Source organism: Labrus bergylta, chromosome 4 (assembly GCF_963930695.1).
Source record: "Labrus bergylta chromosome 4, fLabBer1.1, whole genome shotgun sequence".
Classification (NCBI taxonomy): domain Eukaryota; kingdom Metazoa; phylum Chordata; class Actinopteri; order Labriformes; family Labridae; genus Labrus; species Labrus bergylta.
In genome coordinates this window covers 24444527-24466374 of record NC_089198.1, presented here as the reverse complement: position 1 = coordinate 24466374, position 21848 = coordinate 24444527, and the positions used below count along the sequence as shown (strand labels likewise).

General features: G+C 39.0%; 1 protein-coding gene across 1 annotated transcript in view; it reads left to right on the top strand.

Moving 5' to 3' along the window:
* The window catches only part of pth1r (parathyroid hormone 1 receptor), a 50934-nt gene that overhangs the window by 7613 nt on the left and 21473 nt on the right, over window positions 1–21848 (top strand). The window contains exons 2-3 of the mRNA XM_020654377.3: window positions 15973–16075; window positions 21676–21786. Coding sequence (XP_020510033.1) covers window positions 15973–16075; window positions 21676–21786 — 214 coding nt within the window. The remainder of the gene's footprint in view (window positions 1–15972; window positions 16076–21675; window positions 21787–21848) is intronic.

Genomic DNA, 21848 nt, shown 5'->3' with positions numbered 1-21848 from the left:
CTCATATCGCCCGTTTCAAAACGTCTTTCCGTTCTCGAATCTGTTATCACAACAGGTGAACTTTGAACAGAGAGGCCTTTTTAGTAACTTGTAAAAACAAAGAGAGAGCAGAAAATCAGCAGCAGTAACAGTTTTTACAACAGGATTATATCTCCCATCACTGACTGTTCGTCTGAGCGCCGCTCTGTTGGACTCTCAGCACACTGTTAACATCTCTTGGTCTTGTCAAAAGGGTTTTGTTGTGTCGCCATCCAAAGTGCAAACCTCAACTGTCGCAAACTCGGTAAATAACTGTTTCTTGCGCCCTGTTGTTTTGGAAAGCGATGAATCCAGCTGTGCTATGAAGCAAACAAGGAGGGGGAGATGCGTCTGTGTTAGAGTTAGGGTTAACACTAGCCTGATTCTTCGATCTCTCTGCTTTGGCAGATCGTCAAAACATTCTAATCCTTCATGATCTTAGATCATCTTATCGCACACCACTACTTTGGAGGAATTACTTCATTCACACACTAAGGAGATTGTTTTTAGTACTGCATTCAAATAAGGTGATATTTATACCTTGTTAGGCTTTATTTGGAGAAAACAGACAAATCTATGTAAAATTAGAATTAAACACCCCCATGTAGCTGGAATGGTCATACAACTGGCTGTCGACTGAGGCTCTGATGAACGTATCGTCGAGTACTCGACTATGTGGGGTCACCCCCAAATCAATCACACCAAAAGTATCGTGCAAGTTCTATCTGTGGACATGTTGTCATGTTTCACTTGCAAACCATCACGTACTGTGTTGTAATCACCTGATATTAGCTAACACAACAAAGGTACTCCCAGAGGCGTCCATGTTGCTTGTCTGACTTGTTGCCAACTCCCAACTGGAACGCACACAACTGGGATAACTGGTCATTCCCAGCTCTGAGATCTGAGGTAAATAGAACGCTCCATTGTACTCCCAGCTCTGTGTTGAATCCAACAAGTTGCTATAAAGAAATAAATTACGAAACATCCAGTTGATCAGTGCATTTTTATTTTGTTCGGTACGACTCTACAGAGCTATACTTATTTGTCTCTGTCTGAGGTTAGATGTGAATGGGTGACAATGGGTCAGAAAAGCTTCTGAAGAGTTGTGTGTGTGTTAAATAATGGCCTTTACCACAGGAAGCTAGCGGCTCTTTTGAGACGGACCACATGCACTGCTCAGGCTCCTTGAGCAAAATGTCACTTCATTGAGTCGCTTAAAAAACACCAGAAATAAAATATTTATACTCAACTTTGAGGGAGTCTTGTCATTGTGCGCGGTAAACTGTAGAGAAATGGAAATCAGCGGCATGGGGACATAGCTGAAGGATTTTAGAGGGCGTTTTCTGGTGCACAGATGGTATTTATACCCAGCATGCTGAAATGTAATTTCACAACCCAAAGGGGCACAGTTGAGACATCCTGTTTGGTCATTTACTTTTAAGGCACGTAATGTGGATTTAAGCAGCACAGAGGTGTAAACTCTGTATCAGCTGCTGCTCTACACGGCTCAACGCTGTCGGTGACTCACCCGCTGTCGTCATTGGTCAGTTAACATGTTTGCATGAATTTTCCTGGGATCAGCAGCTCACAGAGGCAACTTGTAGTGTGGAAAAGCCCCTCACACGCATATCGTTATGCTGTGTATTTCAGAGCAAAAGCTTTACAGTAGCTGAGTGAATTCCTGAAATACCTGCAGATTAATCTAATTACTAGAATTTTCCTGTAAAATGCAAACATGGTTTTGTTTTTGTCCGAAATGACTGACACATTTCTCAGTTTTTTTCAGGCCCCTGTGAGTCAGACTCATAACATGCGTGTTAATAGGAGGGTCTTCAGTTACACCAGCCTGGTAAGGTTATATCATGGCTGTGTTTGTTTCAGGAAAGGGGCTTGTTTTCTTGACTTTCCGTGACCTCTGCCTTTTTTTTTTTCCATAACTTTTCCACTTGAAGAATGTCAGGGTATGTGTAACTCAATGCCACTTTTACACCTCAGTGAAAAAGTCACACCTACATCAGATACTTTAATGATGTGCCCCAGCTGTATGAACCTCAGCATTCTTACAGGTCTGCCATCAACCCGCCTTTTTGCCTTTTTACGCCTTATTTGAAAAACCATCACACCTTATGTTTGTCCTTTTTTTTCAATGAGTGATCCTGTAGATGAGGTAGCTCAAAAGACAAATAGTAGCTGTTAGATTAAGATCAGAGAAGTCACAAAAGACAATATTTCAAAATACGCACTTTTCAAAATCCAAGTTATAAAGTGATACACAAAGTAATTGAAAAAAAGAAAGATCACTCAATGATCATTGTACAAAAGAACAGAAATACAATACGGCAAAATGAGAAGATACATATTTTTAATAGACAAATCATAATTAAAAGCACATTAAAAATAAAAGTTCAGCTAAAACCTGGAGGGACTCTGATAAAAGATTGTTTAACTTGATGCTTTCTAACAAACTGCATGACAGTTTTACTCTTGCACCTCACCTCTTGTGATTTCCTTTCCTCTTTGTGGACATGTCATAAAAGGATTTTTTTCTACCCCCTGCAGACACACCCATGTGTCCGTTGAATACAGGAGTCGCGCTCAATGTGATGATGGTTATTAGAGTGACTTGACCTTGTGTCAAACGTTTTGACACCTTTCAGAGTGAATGGCGGCCTGTCCTTGATAAGGTTGTCTCCTGTCCCAGGCTCTGTCGAGAAATGGTGATGCAGTCTTTTCTCTCAAAAAGTCTGTTTAGAAATTGTGTGACAGAAGAAAAGCTGTCAATTAAAACTGAACAATTCAAGAAGCCAAGGGCTCACTGAGTGGCTGCTGGTCTTTGTGTCTCATGTGGTCCGTTTTTTCCATCGGTTAGCTGCTGTATCAATATTGTGGTGCAGACTTCCTTGCGACAATATGTCTGGAATCTCAATGTCATCTCACCTCAGTTGAGTGGACATGTGAAAATTCTCAACTATGTAGATGCCTTTGACCATCATTCCTGCTCTGCCCTACCCCCGCTGTTTTCTAAAGGGATACAATGTCAGATATACCGATACCCCCAGTCTTCTTCTGCTCTCTAAAAATGCATAAAGAATCCAGTGTGTAGGCTGTCCTTTGTCCTTTACATGTATTATCAAGAGCAAAAAGAGCAGGAGTTCACACATCTTATCCAGTTGTTTTCGTGATTTGGAAGCAGCTCAAACCTCGGGCAGGAACACTCCCCTGGCACACGGCTCACGGCTGAGAGGAGGGCGCTTTTCTTAAAAGGACCTTTATTAGTTTCATTGCAAAACTCTGGGGCTTATGGGTTTTCTAAATATGCAGTTCACAGCTCCAGATTTTTCCAGTAATAAGTAAGAAATCCTCATACTGCAGTGCGAGAGAAATCTCAGCCAGTTTACATTCAGATAACAGAGCAAAGTTTGGCTCTTCTTCTCCTGCATTATGGAGTTTCAAACTGGAGCCAGTGTGAGCACAACATCTTAATATAGTTGGACGTGAAGTCATCACGCATGTGCAGCTTAGTTCTGTATTTAAATAACTTGTATAATACTGCAGGGACTTATTAAAGGTTTGGGCTGGACTGAAATGTACTCCAATGTTTAGTTGTAAAAGGTCAGATTCATGATTTATTAAAAATGTCATCACAAAATGTTGTGCATGATTCCTTTTTCAAACACGAAATTATATTGGTCAAAGTTCACTGTGTCTATCCCTGGTGGACTTCTGACGTGTGTGTGTGTGTGTGTGTGTGTGTGTGTGTGTGTGTGTGTGTGTGTGTGTGTGTGTGTGTGTGTGTGTGTGTGTGTGTGTGTGTGTGTGTGTGTGTGTGTGTGTGTGTGTGTGTGTGTGTGTGTGTGTGTGTGTGTGTGTGTGTGTGTGTGTGTGTGTGAGGACATGCTCAGCCTTGTGGCCCTGTGTGCTCAGTTAATATAGTTAGAAATAAATTAAATGGCTAAATCACAGTAATCAGGTTGAGAATATTTGAGCAGTCTGGGATGCAATTAATTAGTTTTTTGTTTTCAATCACACAGGTGGTCATTGGATCAAGTTTATTTGATTGTCATTCCATCCATATCTATGTTGCATACATACAGCAGCTCCAAAGTGAGTCATTGAGGAAACAACAAATAAAGAGATGGAAAAGTAACACACTCATTTAAAAAAACAATCTAAGAAAATAAAACAACAAAAGCAATCTGTGCAAGAAATCAAATGAGGGATAAAAATATTTAAAACATTGGATGGAAATTAGGGCCGGACCGATATGGAATATTAAATGGGCTGATTTTTATTCTCTGATCTCTGGACACTAGTGGGGAAAAAAATGGAAAGCAAGATGGTCACTCGACTGGAAAGTAACTGAGCATGTATGTGCATCACTGCTTGACACAATGGAGAGTGATAATGCTTGTTATAATCCATAGATCCAGATGATTTGACTGGTGAATAAATCGAGTAATATCGGTGGATTTCTACGATAAAATTACAGATACAGATATTCCCTGGAAATAATTAAAAAGGTATTTTGTTTGTAGGTGTTCAGTGGGGCTGGCTGTTTCACGATCTTATGGTGTGTGGAAAGCTGTCGCATATTCTTGCTGTCTTCATTTTAATGGTGCGATATCTCCTACCAGATAGCGGGAGATCAAACCATTCATGATAAATCAAGTCCATTTGCAGGGTGGAAAGAGTCTCTTAGAATGCAGAGGGCTCCCTTTCTGCATCATCAGGGGGGAGAGACCCTGATGACTAATGCAGGTCGTCAGGAGACTCTAAACAGATAAAAGGCAAGGAGGATGGGGGAGGGGACCCTCATCCTCTTATACCTCATGAGGAAGTGCATCCTCTGCTGTACTTTCTTGACCAGGTGAGAGGTGTCCAGATTCCAAAGATCTATTCGATCCCCAGCTATGTGGACACCAATAAAGTTGGTGCTGCTGACCCTCTACATAGCCAAGCCGCTTAAGCACATTGTGGAGTGGTCAGCATTAGTTCTGAAATTCACAATTATATCTTGAGTCTTTTTGACATTGAGAGACAGATGTCCAAACACCAGCTGCTCAACCTCCAATGCAGGCTGTCTCTTCGTCGTAAGGTGACTAGTCCCACTACAGCTGTATCATCTGCAAACTTGATGAACTGGTTTGTGCTGGATTTGGCCGTACAGTCTTATGTGAGCAGAGTGAAGAGCAGTTGACTGAGCATGCTACCTTGAGGCCCATGTGCTCAGTGTGAGGTTTTGTGCGGACACAGACTTTCTGAGGTCTGTCTGACAAAACAAATCAAAACTCCAATTGCAAAGGTTGATATTCTGGCTTCTCTTACTTAGAGGCTTGCTTTGATGTGATCCATGACTAGTTTTTCTAAGTATTTCATGACAGATGTCAGAGCCATATTACAGACAGAGCCATTCAGGCAGGACATGGTTGATTTACGTAGACGCACAGTGGCAGGCTTTGAATCCTCTGGGTACGACAGCTTGCTTGAGAGAGATGTTGAAGATGTCTGTTAAGACACCTACAGGCTGGAAAAAAACCCAGCCAGGGATGTAGTCAGGTCCTGCAACCTTGCATGGGTTAATGCATTAAGGACCTGAACTCAATGTGGATTGAGGAACTTTATTTGGCGTGCATTTTTTATGTTTTTTTTAATCAGGAATAATTTGTATCACATCGTTTATAGAAAATAACTACTCTGTCCGTAAATAAACCCATTCATTATTTGCTGTATATTTTAGATACAACCTAAGTTGCTTGGATCATTTTCATTTTTTAAATCTCACCATCTTTTCCTGATTCCACATCCAAATTATATTTGTCCAAAGACCTTTAATCGAAATATGACTTGAGTCCCAGCGGTTAGGTTGGTAAAACCATTAGTTTGAAAATGAAAAAAAATCTGCCAGAGTGTAGGAAGAGAGAGAGAAGGAGCCTGAAGACTCAGGGAGGCATTAGACCATATAGCATGATGTTCTAGCATCTCCATCTGTACTCTCTGCCTTGAACTTGTATTGGTCTAAACAAGACAACATGAATTCATAGAATAATTATGAGCATTTCACAGTAGTACAATAATACATCCCTTGAGTACTCTTTAAAGATTCCAATATTTACAGACTAATCTTAATTATTATATGTAACGTGAGGTTTGTTTCAGTTTAAAGAAGGACTGAAAAACCTCATTACGAAACACTTCAAACTACTGGCTTTGTAAAGGGAAAAAGGAAACATGTTTTCTGAAATGTGCTTAACCCTGTATCTTTGTAGTATTGAATGAATCTCATTCTGAACACACTGTATGGAATGGACTTGCTCTGTTCTTACCTGTCCTATATGTTTGCCTTTTGCTATAGACTCTGCCTTTAACACATGAGTTCAGTTCATTTTCAACCAAATAAAAACACGGTTCACGGACCTCAGCACCGTTGACCTTGCACTAAGTAGGAATTGGAAAGCTCATGCTGACAGGTCCGTTGCAGGCCTCTCAGTACACGGTGAACTGTGTATTACATGTGGCTCTCACTGACCATCTGAGCATCTTTATCCTCAACCGTGTGCATTAGTATTTTGTGTCCCAGATACAGTATATAATAATACTTCTAAATGCAGCTCTAATGTGATATGTATAATAAGTAGTTAATACTTTAATGGCTCAGGACATCTTTTAGTGGCTTTATAGAGTCTCATATGTGGAACAGCTTTTTAGAGTATGGTCAGAGGCAACTTAGAGTAACAGAGACCCAGAAATGAAAAACTCTCTGTTTTGAATAAAGGCTCTACTGAAGCTTCTATTTGATATTTATTTCATCTCTCCCTCCAATAGGCTGTGTTGCAAGTCCTAATGTTAAGTGAAAGCTTTTTCCTGGAAGTCATGTATAGGGAATTATGCCACGTGTTATTTATGTTAACCCTTTCAGCTGTGCTGAAGGGAGAGATGCAACATATGCAAATTTAAAATATCATGTTAAATGTCATAGCAGGGCTTTTGCTATCATGTTTTATTCATTATTTTAATGCCGCAGAAAAGCCATGAAGTAAGAATGTTAAGAACAACCTTACGCTTCAAATAAATCGCAGTGCATTAAACTGATTTGCCTGTATCTAAATTTGATTACAGACACAAACGGTTGTTCATTCATTAGAGTGTATTTCCAGTTATTTGATGTTGTATGTAATTAGTGAGCTCCGACGTGACTTATTCTAAATTCTGTTTGTGCCAGAATTACCCCTCTAAGAAGCACCTCAGTCGAGATGATTCTGCGCAAGAGTTTACTCTCAGCGGCCCCTTCAATAAGCAAATCAGAAGGGTGTGTTATTAGCAGGCAATGGAAGACAACTTGGGTGATTAAGTTCAATCTAGAGGCTGCAATAGGAAGCTACTTACAATTAGGAGTCTTGTACAAATAGTGACCTTGTCCTAGTTCATCACAGTAGAAAAGGGGCTGATTGCTTGGAGTGTTGTCCTCAACATGTGTCACCTTTTTGCCCTCAGCTCCTTCTTGACTGAGAACGTTAACCACGGCCAAGACGCTGATTGCTTTGTGTTCTGCTCTCACTGGTATTGGCACAGATTGATACAAGCTGCAAGGAAGATGCTGAGAAGTCATTTTAAAGGTTTTAAAGGCCAGAGCACCTATAGGCTTCAAGGTGTGCTCGGTCTTACAAACCTACTGCATGCAAAATGGAACAACAACCTAATAGACCAATATATATTAAAGTGAAATGATTAAATAGGGGAAAAACAACCTTGCAATTCTCTGAAGCCTAAGAAACAGAAATTTATTAATTTTACTATCAACAAAGGAAAAGAAGAAAATCCACAAAGTGAAGAAGCTGAACCAATCATTACCCAACATTGAACCTAAAAATAATTGCCAATTAATTTTCTGTCCATTAACTTTTGCTGTAGCTCTAAAGGGCTGATCAGTATTAATAAATTAAATGTAAGGATATATGTCATCTTTAGCGTTTCACAATTGTTATACTTATTGCTATGTAACGTACTGTTCTCCAGGACAGCAGTCTTCTTACATAAGGAAACCCTACAACTTATAATTCTTGACACTAAATCAGGAATAATTCACACGAGTCCTTTTTGCATCTCTGTAGGAGTCAATGATGTGAAAGTATTCTCTGTCTGTTGTTGACTCGATCTGTGCGAGAATTACAGGCCTGAGCGAGCAGAAGGATGTGCATGCTGAGCTTGCTGATGGTGGCTGCATTTACAGTTCTTTAGACTTGTGTTTGTCTGTGATGACACTGCATTCGTGGGGTTCAACAAGGGGGAAAAGCAACTGAAGACTCCCCGCAGAGGGCTAATTATGACGGACAGGGAATTGAGTTGATCCAGCAGCGGATCAAGCTTTTGTACGTTTTGTGAGTTTGCTGTTCAGTACTTTAGAAACAGAAGTTATTGTGTCATCGGTATAGAGTCTATATCTGAATGAACAGGAACAAGATACTCCACCTGAACCACTAACAGTGACCTAATCCTCTGGCATCATTAATTTAAAACTTTGTGGGGAAAATCTTACCTTAAGAAAGCTTTCAGACATCTTTTCTTGCGGCAGTGAGTATTTTAGTGAAACTCTGATTTAAAAATGTATGAATCCATTAAAATGTACCTACTGTCAATTCTAATCAATTATATAGTGCCCTACTTTCTGCAGCCTCACCTTTTTCATTTTTTTCCACAATAACTGCATGTTAAGGCAAATTGCAGGTAATACAATTAACCCACAAACGTGACATTCAATATTACTGCTGATATGAATTAAAGAAGAATACAACTTAGCAATTCAAATGTTATTTCTGTGACAATGTATTGATGCTGTTAAAACTTGATGTTTCTCTCCTGGTGGAATGATTGAACAATGCTCTTTGAAAGCTAAAATGAATTCTGACATTATCTCGTGTTTTATCCTCAACTGCGGAGGATTACCGCTCATGTTACCAAGCCTTGCCTGTCAGGCTATGATATGCCATTAATGCTACAGTGTGGGTAGTCACACTGCATGGTCTGTTACAGCTGGTAAAAAAAGCTCTTATGGAAGATAAATCCACATCTAAACATTTATTTTTGACTCATAATCATCATAATCCACATATAAAAAGACTGTACTATACCCTTTGTCCCTGCCTGTTATTATTGACACTTTTGAGGTCCATTAAGATATTAGGAATTATCTGGTGCATTTGATTGTTGCATAACCATTAGTAGTTTTAAAGCTTTTGATGAAAATTAAAATACTGCATTTGCACGGCTCCATACTTTGTGTATGAACTCCCTTACATAACGCAAGAATGGTCTGTTTTAATTTGAGAGAACAACACAATCAAAGCTAGCCGGTTTACATGAGATGTTTGCTGCTTCTCAGAGCGAGCACACACAATGTTTCCATCAAGGACAAGAGTGCTGTTCTTCAGCCTTACGACCAGAGCAGGGGTATAATTAGGAGCTAAATGCTGCTTTAAGTCAGAATGTGGTCGGCAAGCATTTCCAAAGGACAACCAGTCTTGTGGTTCGTGGTTTTTATCATCAAATGCAAATTGCACAGTTGAAGAGGAGTGGCACTGACTCACAGAGTTTAGAATATCCAGGAACCTCATCCGCTAAAACATTCATGCGGTGCAATATGTCAAAAGAAACATATTCAGTTTTTTTTCCAGATAGTGGACGGGCCATTAAAAACAAGATTCAGCAGAGTTATAATTTTCTAGACCCCCCTATTTTGCTGAGAAAAAAAACATACAGGAAAGTCCAAAAGCCCTTGGGATCCAATTTTGAAGATATGCCAACAACAAGGAAGTGAATGTTAGCCTACGGTGTAAAGAATGGCAACTGACCAAAACAAGTACATAAAACAAACATTGGACTGTATGCCCATAATAGAGGTGCTTTATAGTGAGCAGGGTAAATATGAACTGTATATTATTTATCATCTATGTGACGAAGTGTGAGCTGGAGAGGAAAGTCTCACTTAATACGACCATTTAGCTAAAAAATCTCATCCTCAGTGAGCAGATCAGCAAACAGACAGAGGCACCATTGGACAACTCTGAGGTGCTAAAACGGCTTTGGTTAGTGTTTCCAGTCCAATTAGTAAAGTCTAATCAGAGAATGTATGTTAACAATAAAGGGGGTGGGCATACTGAAGCATTTCATTCATTTACAATCTCAAAGGAGGAAGACAAAAATGTATCTTGCAGCAACAACCAATCAGAGCAGAATATTTGTGATGTAGTGCTAGGCTAGTGTGGCTAGGTGACTGGTTCTCACTTTCTTTTCATAATCAGTTCACTATGACGCACAGTCGTTGACATGACTTGATTTAGTGGCCACCATAACATTTTCTTTGCAATGAGAAATTGTGTCCAGTTTGTTTGAAATTGGAACATCTCATGTCAGAACGGCAATTGTTCACGGACAGGACTCTTAAGCCGGCTCTGTAAAGTCAGCAATGATATCCAAGTACACTATGCAAAGTACAAGTTACAAAAAATTGACATGTTGCTCTAACTGTCATTGTACAAACTTGAAATGTTCTAGTTAAAGATTCAATATGCATCGTTTGTATTCAGGGGGAAGTCACTGGTCCAGCACATCAAAATCTGTTTTTGGTATTGAGACAAATGACATGTCATTTGTGTCTTTACTCTTCTGTGACATTTTTCATTTATTTTACTCGTGAGAATTTCTTCTGTTGGTTTCAATCTGCTCTTAAAACAATCTCTGTTCACGTTGAAGATGAAGACAGAGAGGCTGTCTGAATACCAACTGTTGTTCTGGATGTCAGCCAGCATCTGACTGAGCAAAGTCTGGACTCTAAGTGGTCCTTTGGTGCTGAAACCATTAAGCTTGCCTTTCAGCTTTCCAATGAACTCATCTTTTAATCCGACAACCATCCCCTTAGTGCCACCATTAGGCTTAAAAACTTTGGCAGCTCTCTTGAATAAAACACCCCAGTCAGTCTACGCCATCCATCACTTTAAATAGACTGTGGTTGATTTTCTTAAAGATGTATGTGGTTAACTGGTCTTTTACTGGTCTGGTACTGCTGGTCAAACAGGTTTCAGTTGGATTCATATCTTTGTTTGAAGCACTGAAGGATATTCCCTTGAACAACCACAGTTTAGAGTTTATTTTGAACTAATTTTATGGTTCATTTTATAAAGATCCCACACTCATAGACACCAGTAAACTCTGTTAACCTACAGCATTATGGCAATTCAATCCCTTGGTTGGCTTTGAAAAAATAGCTGTGTTTTTCTATCATAAACCTATTAAGACACTATAACATGAAATATTCTTCTACATCAGGAAGTTTTTTAATAAACGTGAAAATATAGTATACAGTTTTCAAAAACAAAAATGATCACCTCTGCCTTCTTATGGGGAAAAACATCAATCTCAACAAGTATTCTTCTTGACCTTGACTTTTAGGGCGGTCAGAGCAAAGATCACAACCCTGGGAAGTATCTGAAATCCCTCTGGTTGAATATGGGTTTAATTCTCTTGGTTATTGTGCACTACTTAATAAGACTTTTGTTCAGTCTTTTTCCTTTATGTATTTTATGGTCTGAGTCAGTGCTTATGAGAGCAACGGGCTGTACTTGACTTGATATCCATTGTTGACTTGTACAGATAATTGGACTCCGTGGTGTTTGTGTGGTTTGTTTAAGCTTTTTGGATTCTCCAGTTTTTGTTGGGTGTTTTGTGCTTTCAAATGAAAGTCTACCTCACAAGCGCCGGTATTTGACTCTCTTATTCACTGTAGGGTATTTCAGGAAATGACTTTGGTTAACCACAACGCTCTTGAAGAAAGAAAAAAAAGTGCAAGGCTGTCCATGATCAGAACTGTTGGTAACGTAGCAGAAATCTAGTGTCTTCACTCAATAAATGCAATACATCTATCAACATTTATTTTTTCTTTCTTTCTTTTTTTTTTTTTTTAAGAGAGACAGGAAGTATGGGGAGAGAGAGTGGGGGCTGACATGCACCAACCAAGCATGTTAAGGGGTGGAACCTGTGACCGATGCAACGATGACTTTGGTCTCTGTACATGAGATGTCTGCTCTTCCACTTGAGCTAAACCAGCACCCCTATTAATATTATTTGTAACTTTTCATTTTCCCTTTGGTTAAAAATATTCAGAAATCAACATTTGAACAGTGTATATATTCATTTGTGGTAACAAACAAGCCAAACTTTTATATCTAAACTTAACTGGGGATGAAGTTACTAAAATAATCCATACACCAAATGTTGAAATAAGACAACTAAAACTAAACTGTAAGTGTACCTTCACTCTCAAACTGTATAGTGGTAGTGTTTAGTCGCAGTGGTTTAACTCCTAAATACAGTTCTCTCAATATTGGTCTTATATCCTTGCAGCGAGCAGCAGTTGAATCCATCCAGCCGCAGTTTGCAGAGACAAATACAAACTTGTGGTTTATTCAAGTGGAGTTCGTATTCTAGGCACCAGTGATGAAAACACACGCATTTATACGCTGTGTATTTTTCTAATTTTCATTTTGGCACACACTCGAAAGCATTCAACAAAAAGATTACTGTGTTTTGAATGAAGTGCAGTAAATAAGAATGTCCATGTTTCTCCCTGTGAGAGTCGTGTTTACATTGGAGGTTTGGAGTCGGGCCAGCGGAGGAGGAATAGTTTTTCAGGAATAATCAGGGGGCACACTTATTACCCAGGGTTCTCTTCTTGAAATGGTAAATGATACTCATGGCTGCATCTCGGCGAGCAGCGAGTGTGCACATGAAAGAGACGTTACCCCAAAACTCTATTTCTCATTTAAGTTTAATGTTTCCCAGGAGCTCAAAATGGCTTTCAAAGGTTAAGATGTTTGTTTCTTAATGTGTTGGCTTTACTGAGAAAGTTTGTGTGATTTAAAAGTTCAGTAAACTTGCTGACAGTTCACACAACTTTGAAGTGTTTATTATGCCAGTTTACACAAGATTCCACACCGAAGGCGGTATAGAAAAAGGATGTATATTAAAGGAAAAAAAACAATAACATTCATTAAGAGCTTGTTAGTTCTATTATTCAAACTGTGGAACTGAAGAGTTGATGATACATTACAGTACCAAACAGGGATGATAATGATATTATGTTCTGGGCCGTTTCCATCGAGATTCAGTGTCTCTGGCTTCCTGCAGCGTTCACCTAAAGTAACACCAGCCAGTCATTCAGATGAAAATAGCGCGGACACCTCAGGAGTGTTCAGTGGAATATTCTAAATTGGCGTAGTTGGTAGAGTAAACAGGTAGTATCTATCCTTGTTCCCCTGCGGTCCGATGTTGTTCCATCCGTGGTTATTTGCTGTGCAAAGCCATAAACGTCTTCATTCTGTAACCTTATTCAGCCTCAAACTGGACATCCTTATTTCAGGCCTGAAAGGAGTGAAAATATTGATGGATTGTGGTATTATGGTTTTCAATTTAGAACCAACACGACAGTTTGGGTATTTGCAGTTTAAAGTTAAATGAGCAAAATTACACATTGGCATCAGAGACAATGTACACAACGTGCCTGCTTTCCCTCCTTGTCTCAGCATACAGATTTTTGAGATTTTTTAACTGCTAGTAAATAGGAACCAGACAGAAGGTTTAATACTAGGGAAATATGTAGGAACATGGCTCTGCTTATAGTTTTTTACTTAACTTCATATTTATTTTATCTAATACTTTAAATGTCTTCATGACTGCGAGACATAGTTTAAAGGCTTTTGCATTTCTTTGAGTTGACTTTACATAAAAAAACATTAAGTCACTTTAAAGCATTTAATGCATTTTATACCTCAGACTGCCAATTTGTAAAGTAGTTCAAATGAGCTCTCCCTTGACCAGCTTCAACCTTTAAATGCTGCGTACACATGAAACATGATTAAAAAATCTCACTCCAACAGGGTCCTGTCTCTCATGTTTTGAATGCAGGACTATTATTTGTAAAAGAGTTTGTTAGAAAAAAAAGTCTTTATACAGCCCTCAAAAGATGAAGTAAGATCAGTGTAGTTCAAGGTCTCTTTACAGAAAGCCACAGCTAATATCTCAAAGCCCACTTTCAATTTTATGATCATCATCAATGCCAAACAGAAACATACTTGTGTAATAATCTGCAGTTAAATGTTTTTTTTTTCAGTTTCAGTCTCTCTCAGATACTTAATTAACTTATTTCTGCTTATTAGATCTTGGCTAACTTGTTGTTTTTAAAATTATTTTTACATCTACATTGTTCTGCTGTTAAGCCACCCTCTTTTGATGTCTCACAGCACATTTCTACACTGTGGGGCAAATAGAGGATAATTTAATCTTCTCTGAAGATCTCCATCTCTGCCTTTGATTTTATGAACTCAAACAGAGGCTACAGTCAAATCTGGACTTTTATTTTGAAAATTTGAGACGCAATCCCCAGCTGAAAATGGACGGAATACATTTCAAGCAGTGTAATTGCATAGGCGTGCGCAATATAACCTGTTCACTCTCTGTCTCTTTCAATTTCTCTTTTCTCCGATCTTTGTGATTCAACTGCCGCTTTGTTAAAATGAATTTCCCCCACTGCTTTAATCTCTGTACCCTTTGTCTAAGCAGAATTTGATTTATTTTCATCCACACATGTAATTTATGTTGGAAATGGGCAAACACAACTGCAGCCGACTGAGCAAAACGTCTGTTTTTAATCTGTACTGTTTGCTCTGCGTCACTGAAGCAAGAAGACATGTTGAGTGTTTTAAGCCCTACCTTGAAGAACACTGTCTGTCACATGTTGGTTTGTGTGTCATTGTGTGGACACATGGCATTCTGCTGCACACACCATGAATTAATACCTCTATATGACAGATATAGAAAATCCTGTTTGTTCGTGCGATGATCTTAATTTGAAATGCAGCACTTGGCATGACTTTTTAGGTTTTCTTTTCCACTTTTCTTGTCACACTAAGTTAAAAAAACAGAGGTTATTATTTATTCTATACATTTATAGTCACATACGTTATTGCCCATTACTGATCCATGGACAAACAGTAAGTAAGTCAGTGTGGCTTATTAAACCGGAAAATATATCCTTGACTGGAAAACCCCACCTGAGGTACCACGCCACTCACAAAAGCTCACAAAAGCTGAGAAAAAATGTGCTTGAGAGCACATAGTGAATATAACCACGGGAATAAAAGCAGCGTCTTTTAACTACATGTGAAACTGATGCTGACAGGTGAAGGAAAAACAAGGTCTTTTATAACCTTTTAGCTCTAAAAAAAAAAAGAGCTAAGACCATAATAAAGACGGTGTACCACTGTGCTCATGAACACTGTTGTGGTCAAAGCACTTCCTAATCTGACCTTCAAGATAAAGAGCAGGATGTCTTACATCCAAGACCACCCTGTTCCTTCCACTCTTATTCCTTCTGAGAAAATAACTGTGGTGAAAATGATGAGGATTATTTCACCAGAGGAAACTGGATTTAGAAGATGCTGTTGGTAGGACTATGATGGTCAGTGGTTTGTGGGGCAGCTGTGAAGAGGACATTGTCTGGATTGTTAACCCATCACTGAACTATTGTGAAAGGGTTTTGTATATGCTTTAAGTTGAAAGCATATACATCATCTAATTAACTAGAACTTGGGTCAATATTAGGCTAAACTTTGTTAATTCTATATAGATAATATTTGGAGGGTTAGGGTTAGGTGAACTGATAAATAGTTGATCAATAATAGACCGATACAGAGCTGGCTAAACACTGAAGCTTCTGTGTCCGCGACATGGCAACCTGTGTGTGCATCGGCTCTAGGGAGAAGGGGGCGGGGAGAGACAGCTCCAATTTATTGAATTTGGACTGCTACCCATATTAGACGCTACGTGTCAGGCATACGCATTGCTCCTTTAAATAATATTGGAATATTGGAAGATAACACTGTGTCATTTTTTGTCTTTCCTCAGGTCAATGCAGATGATGTTCTGACGAAAGAGGAACAGATTGGCCTGTTGTTCAGAGCCAAACAGAAGTGTGAGGAAAACATCAAATCCAAGCACTTAATACATGGTGAGTAAAAAATCGGAGTTCTAAGACGTGAATATATTGCTGTTCGTAAGACAAACATCAGTGCTATAAGTTTAACTCTGATTAAACGATGCTAACATTTTAAAAATGACAGTACTAATATGTGGATTTAGGACAAGTTGTTGCCATATTCATTCTCTAAGTTGTGAATTATAGCATGCTATCATGCTAAGAAGTGCTTAACACTTACACAGAGGCTGATAGGAATGACATTTTCATTTTAAGTATTTGGTCATAAACTTAAGTATTTGACAAATTTGACTTTGTACTGAAGATGTTGCTGAAGTAAAACATTAGATATCACAGGAGGAGGTCTTTCACAACAATCCAGTTAACAGTTGTTGAGACATTAGTTAAAAAGAAACCTCAACCTGAGAATGTCACTGGAAGAAAGTCGGATGTCCACCCAAGGCCTAAAATATCATGGCAAATTATTCAATGACATGGGCCACTCACTCCAGCTAGCCGCTAACATGGCAAAAAAAAAAATAACAACATGATTTGAAAATATCACACCATTGTAATCACTTCGGAGCTGAGTAATTCTGGTTGGTTGTTAGCTCCTTTAAGCAGTATGACATGTAAGTGATGTCACAGTCGATGGTCAAATTCAGACAGAGGTTAACCTTACGGATACAGATTTCAAATACGTGTACAAGGCAAGGGGATGGCAATAAGATGTAGGAGAAGGGAGACATCAATTGGCACTCATAGTAAAATTAACCAGGAGCTGTGGGAGTGAAGCATAAACCAGCAGCAGAGCAGTGCGAAAGTGAAAGTGATCGTGCGTCAGACTGTAGAACCTGCCCTCTTGTCCTGATTGAACGTGATTGGGGATTTCTTTGAATGTGATTGTTGATTACAGGAGCTAATCAGCTGATTATTGTGCCAATTTCAGAGCTCCGTAACAACTTCCTTGATGCTTTTTTTAAAAAGTAAAAAAAATATTCCTATCTTTTTGCTGATACGTTCATCTCATATCCCCCTTTTCATTGAAAGAAGCTTTTTGAAGCTACGTTGTCACATTTTTCTTTTGTTTCCTTAGTCCTCCCTGTGGGTTCCCCAAAGGCTGGGATTGAACATGAGGCTGATCCGGGGGTGAAATTTTGTATTTATGGGTGTTCATTTTCCATTCGACCCCAGCTTCTACTATATCCCGCTGTGGTTTCTGCCTTTTTCCCAGTTGATTGTTCAGAGAAAGATTTTGAATTCCACAGCCAAACCAATCGTATTATTTACTCTTTAACCCCAGTGCATTGTGGTCACATGGGATTCTTAGACCCTCCAAACGATACCCCCTTGTAAATGAAACACATCATTAAAAATGTTTACTTCCCGGCTAAGAACACAAAAGCTTTTGTTGACCGTTACCACTAGTTACATTGGGTATTTCCCAATTTTTCATGGTTTTGGATAAATGTCCACAAATGTGAAATTACATGTTCAAAAATCTGACAGTATTGCTGTTTTTGAGAACTGTAGGCGCCGAACAGCATCTTGTGTAAGATGTCCAGGCTTTATATAACAGCACTGTGTTTTTTTCTCAAAGTCTACTTAACAGGATGTTATCACAGATGCTAATGCAGAGCAGCAGGTCAAACATTATGCCCCTTTCAGATAAGAGTTGGCTGTTCCTCTGACCTCCATCAGCCTTAATTCATCCTGACATGTGGTGGTGACTGGCCAGCCTGGTGTCTCATTTCACCCTCTACCTCCCAGCAAAGTCACTTCATCTTCTCATTTACACAAGGAATGGGCATAATTGTTTTCTTTCAGAGCGTTAGACAATTGACACCCCCCTCTAATGTCTGAATGCTAAATGTGAAAATACACTAACCACTGGGCCACCATGAAACTGATGTGCTTCAAGAGTATGTAGCTATTGCTAATTTCCAACTCTTGTCTCTAGTTGGGCCTTTGGGTGAACAACAATATATACACATACAATAGCTGTTGAATCTTTCACTGGCACGGTGCTCTGTCTGGACATCAGGGAGGATATTAAAACTGAACCTGGACTCTAACGAGCCCATCAGGAACGTCTGACTGATACTCTGTGAGCGGCCTGAGCTGCTGTTCTGAGGATTTCTCAGCCCACGAGAGCTGACCTGCTTACCTGATGATGTGGACAGACACTGGATGAGACTCATTAATTATCTCATGGCTCTTTCCTGACCTCTTTTAGAAGATTGCATTTAATGCTCGTTCTAATCACCATCAACAGTTTACCAGCATTAAAGGTAAACATATTGTACTCTGTGACTAAATAAGCACATGATGCACTCATTTAGCATGCTTGAGCTGAAATGTTTCTTACTTAATGGCACATGAATGGCTTTGACTTCACTTCACTTGAACTTGATTTGAACTATAGTGTCTCATCTGGCTGTTCGTTAGTAATTATGTTAAGTAGAGATCAGAATCTGGGACGTGGTTTGCCTGATTCTGAGTTAGATTGAGGAGAATGTCAAGATTTGAAATAAAGTTGGAGGAAACATTTATTGTGTTCTCTGATGACCCGTGAAAGTGTTTTTTTCCTTGAAGTGGTCGGTCTTATTTGGACTGAATTCACCCTTTTTTTTTTTTCTTCTTGTACTGTTGTCTGACCTCAGAAAATAGCTGCTAAGGTATAATTTTTAAGTCAGGTTCATATTGTTCGTTTCAGCTTTTCTTTTTTATATTATAGGAAATGTGGAGTGTGACTATTTTAAAACACCAGTCTGAAATGGGGGATTGTGTAATGAGTCGATCCTGTAATTACAGGTTCACTAAGAAAGGATCAAGTCCCGTGTGAGCCTAAAACCTTGATCTTTGGTTGTATTTCAACATGTAATCTGCTTGTTTTTATTTCTCCTTTGTGCTTTAAATACACAAAAGTCTCCATTACGAGGCTAAAACAAGGTTTTTCTTGTAGGAAAACACTGAGGTTTGCCTACAGAGGACAGTGGAGGGATGTGGGAGCAATGCCCCGGACCTTGCAGTGTGAAAATAGCTCAGCCTTCAAGCTTGTGGTCTGGGCAAGGAACAACATCAGCAATCATTATAAAAAGGCTGCATATATCATGAGAAAATGCAGTCTGTGTTTTGACATCTGCAGGTCAAAATCAAATGAGGTGGGGGGGGAAGAAAACCTTATTAAAAACCCCATTGACATCACTAATACCAAACTCCCTGCGTAGTCACGTTTATATTTAAACATGGTCAAGAAACATTCGGAAATGATATGTGTGTGTGTGCAGGGTTTAATTTGAGCCTGTTAGTAGGTGGTCCTATGGTAACAAAACCTAAAGCAATTCTACTTTTACTCTCAGGATGTGTGGTCAGTGTGATTTTCGAAAACTAAACGCTCTTTTTTTCTCCCACCAAAGATCTGTCAGACTCTGTCAGCTCTGCGCTGTCTACTCTTTAATTTCTCGCTCCAAGTGACATGTGAAGCAATGACGACATGCTTTTTATTTGCCTGTTTTTTTTTTGCAAGTTTGATTACAGGAATGGGAAAATAATGGATCTACTGCAAAGAGGGGATAGTTTTAGTTTTATCCGTAGCTACTTATTAGTGGTCACAGTGGGGCAGATGGTTTCAATAATACAACATAAAATGCCAAACCATGAAGGTGGCGTTTGCCAGGAATCTGCGGGGAAACAGACTTTGCTTCCACTATCAGAGAGCTTACAATTAAGGGGCTCTATTCTTACAAATGGCCATTTTCCACCCTTTTAAATCTCCAGCTCTTTATCTGCACCACGTTTAGATGTATTATTTACAGATCCTTTTACTTTCTGCACTAAAAATAGTTTCAGTGATCTTCGAGAAAAGCACACCGTCAGCAATTTTGTTGGGATCCTTAAAAGTTTAGGGGGGAAAAAAATAATGTTGTTTTAATGATTGCATGACTTGTTTTTATGATTCACCACAAAAATGTTTTAAGTTAGGCTGAAATGAGTTTCATTTGAACAGCCTACTCTGTAATCGAAACATTCAGGTGTAAAGTGTTATTTAAGGATGTCACACTAGGTCTGAAATGTTTTCCCTGGTAAATGTTTAATAGTGAAATACAAATGTGACAAAAGAGGAGACATTCTAACAGACACTTATTAGAAGATATACTTTATTAATCCCACGTGGGACATGCACTAATGGAGAGATGTCAGAGCGAGGGGGCTGCCCACAGCGAGCGCTCCTGTTACTATTGTTACTATTGTTCCTAACAAGCACATTTAAAAGCTACAGAAGCAAAAAATTCAATAAAATTTTTAGTTGAAATAAAAAAGTCATTGGTTATTGAATCTCACCAACAATATTATATTGAAATGTTCCTTTTAATAACGGGCTGATCTATGTCTGCGAGCATCCTCCCCCTTTTTGTTTACTTTGAAAATAAAAATCCAGTCTGAATCAAACATCCAATCAGGTTTCTCTCTCTCTCTCTTTCTCTCTCTCTCTCTCCCTCCCCCTCTCTCTTGTGCTGAGAGCTGCACACCAGTTGCGACTTTTTCACTTTTTTGGATGTAATATTATTGATTGCCTGTCTGTATTTCTATCCTCTATGTGGGACATAAATAGCTGAAAGGAACAGACACGTAAAGTAACAACAGTTGGCATGCATGTTTTGTGTGTTATTTGTTGCTTAGTGGAGAGATACAAGGTAGCAGAAGGAGAGGCTGAAACATTCATGTTGCGTACTGCCACTTTAAGAGGTTACCTCTAGAATACCAGGAATCCATAATAATAATAATTTAAAAAAACAGTTGTGGGCTGTATACTGTATATCAGACCATGAACCAATAAACTGACAGTGTTAAACAATTAGAAACATTTTTATATCTAATTAAAGGTGACATGTTATTAATCCATGCAAAATCTGCAAAGCTGTTATTGTCCAGCTAAACAGCAGATTTGTTGTCTGTTTGTTTTCCAGCATTAAACTGAACTTAAATTGGGAGGCAATTTATAGTTATTCTGTGCATTTTTTTAATGACTGTAGTTGCGTATTTTGCTTGTTTTTAAGTCTTGGTTTGAAAAAAATAAAAAACAGATAATCAATAGAGAGCACACATAGCTATGAAACCTAGCTTACATAAAATGGGCTTCATACAACCCCACAATGCAGTCTTTGTTGCAGGGAATCTTTTAAATGAAATCCATACTGCAACCAATTCAGTACAAGATAAAAACAGTATGATGCCATTAACAATGTGGTAGTTTCTTTTTTTTTTCAATCTGCTGCAGCTAACAAACAAGTCCTTAATGAATACATGATTCAATGGACTACTTGTTTTCAGCATGCTGGGAACTCCATGTTTGCAAGTCTTAATTATTAAACAATAGATCAGGGATTTGTTCTCTGTGTGACCCATGTTAAATAAAAAAAACAGTACTTATTTCAGACTCAGCACATTCTACAACCCTGCTCTGCAGTGCTCTTTCATATACAATATAAGGTTCATTTATCTGGCCTGCATCTTAAAGGACAACAGAAACCATACAGCACTCTTCTACTGCAGAAGCCTGTAGCCATGTAATGCTTGAACCAAGAGAGGAGCTCCATCTTTAAAAGTCAGCGCTGCTCTTGTCTCCACAGATGGTTCCTGCTCACCAGAATGGGACGGGATTGTTTGTTGGCCCGAAGGAGCTCCAGGAAAACTTGTATCCACTGCGTGTCCAGAGTATATCTATGACTTCAACCACAAAGGTAGGACTGAACGGCGGATAAAGTCAAAGCTCAGCGACAGGCCTCTAACAGCTTACACTCAT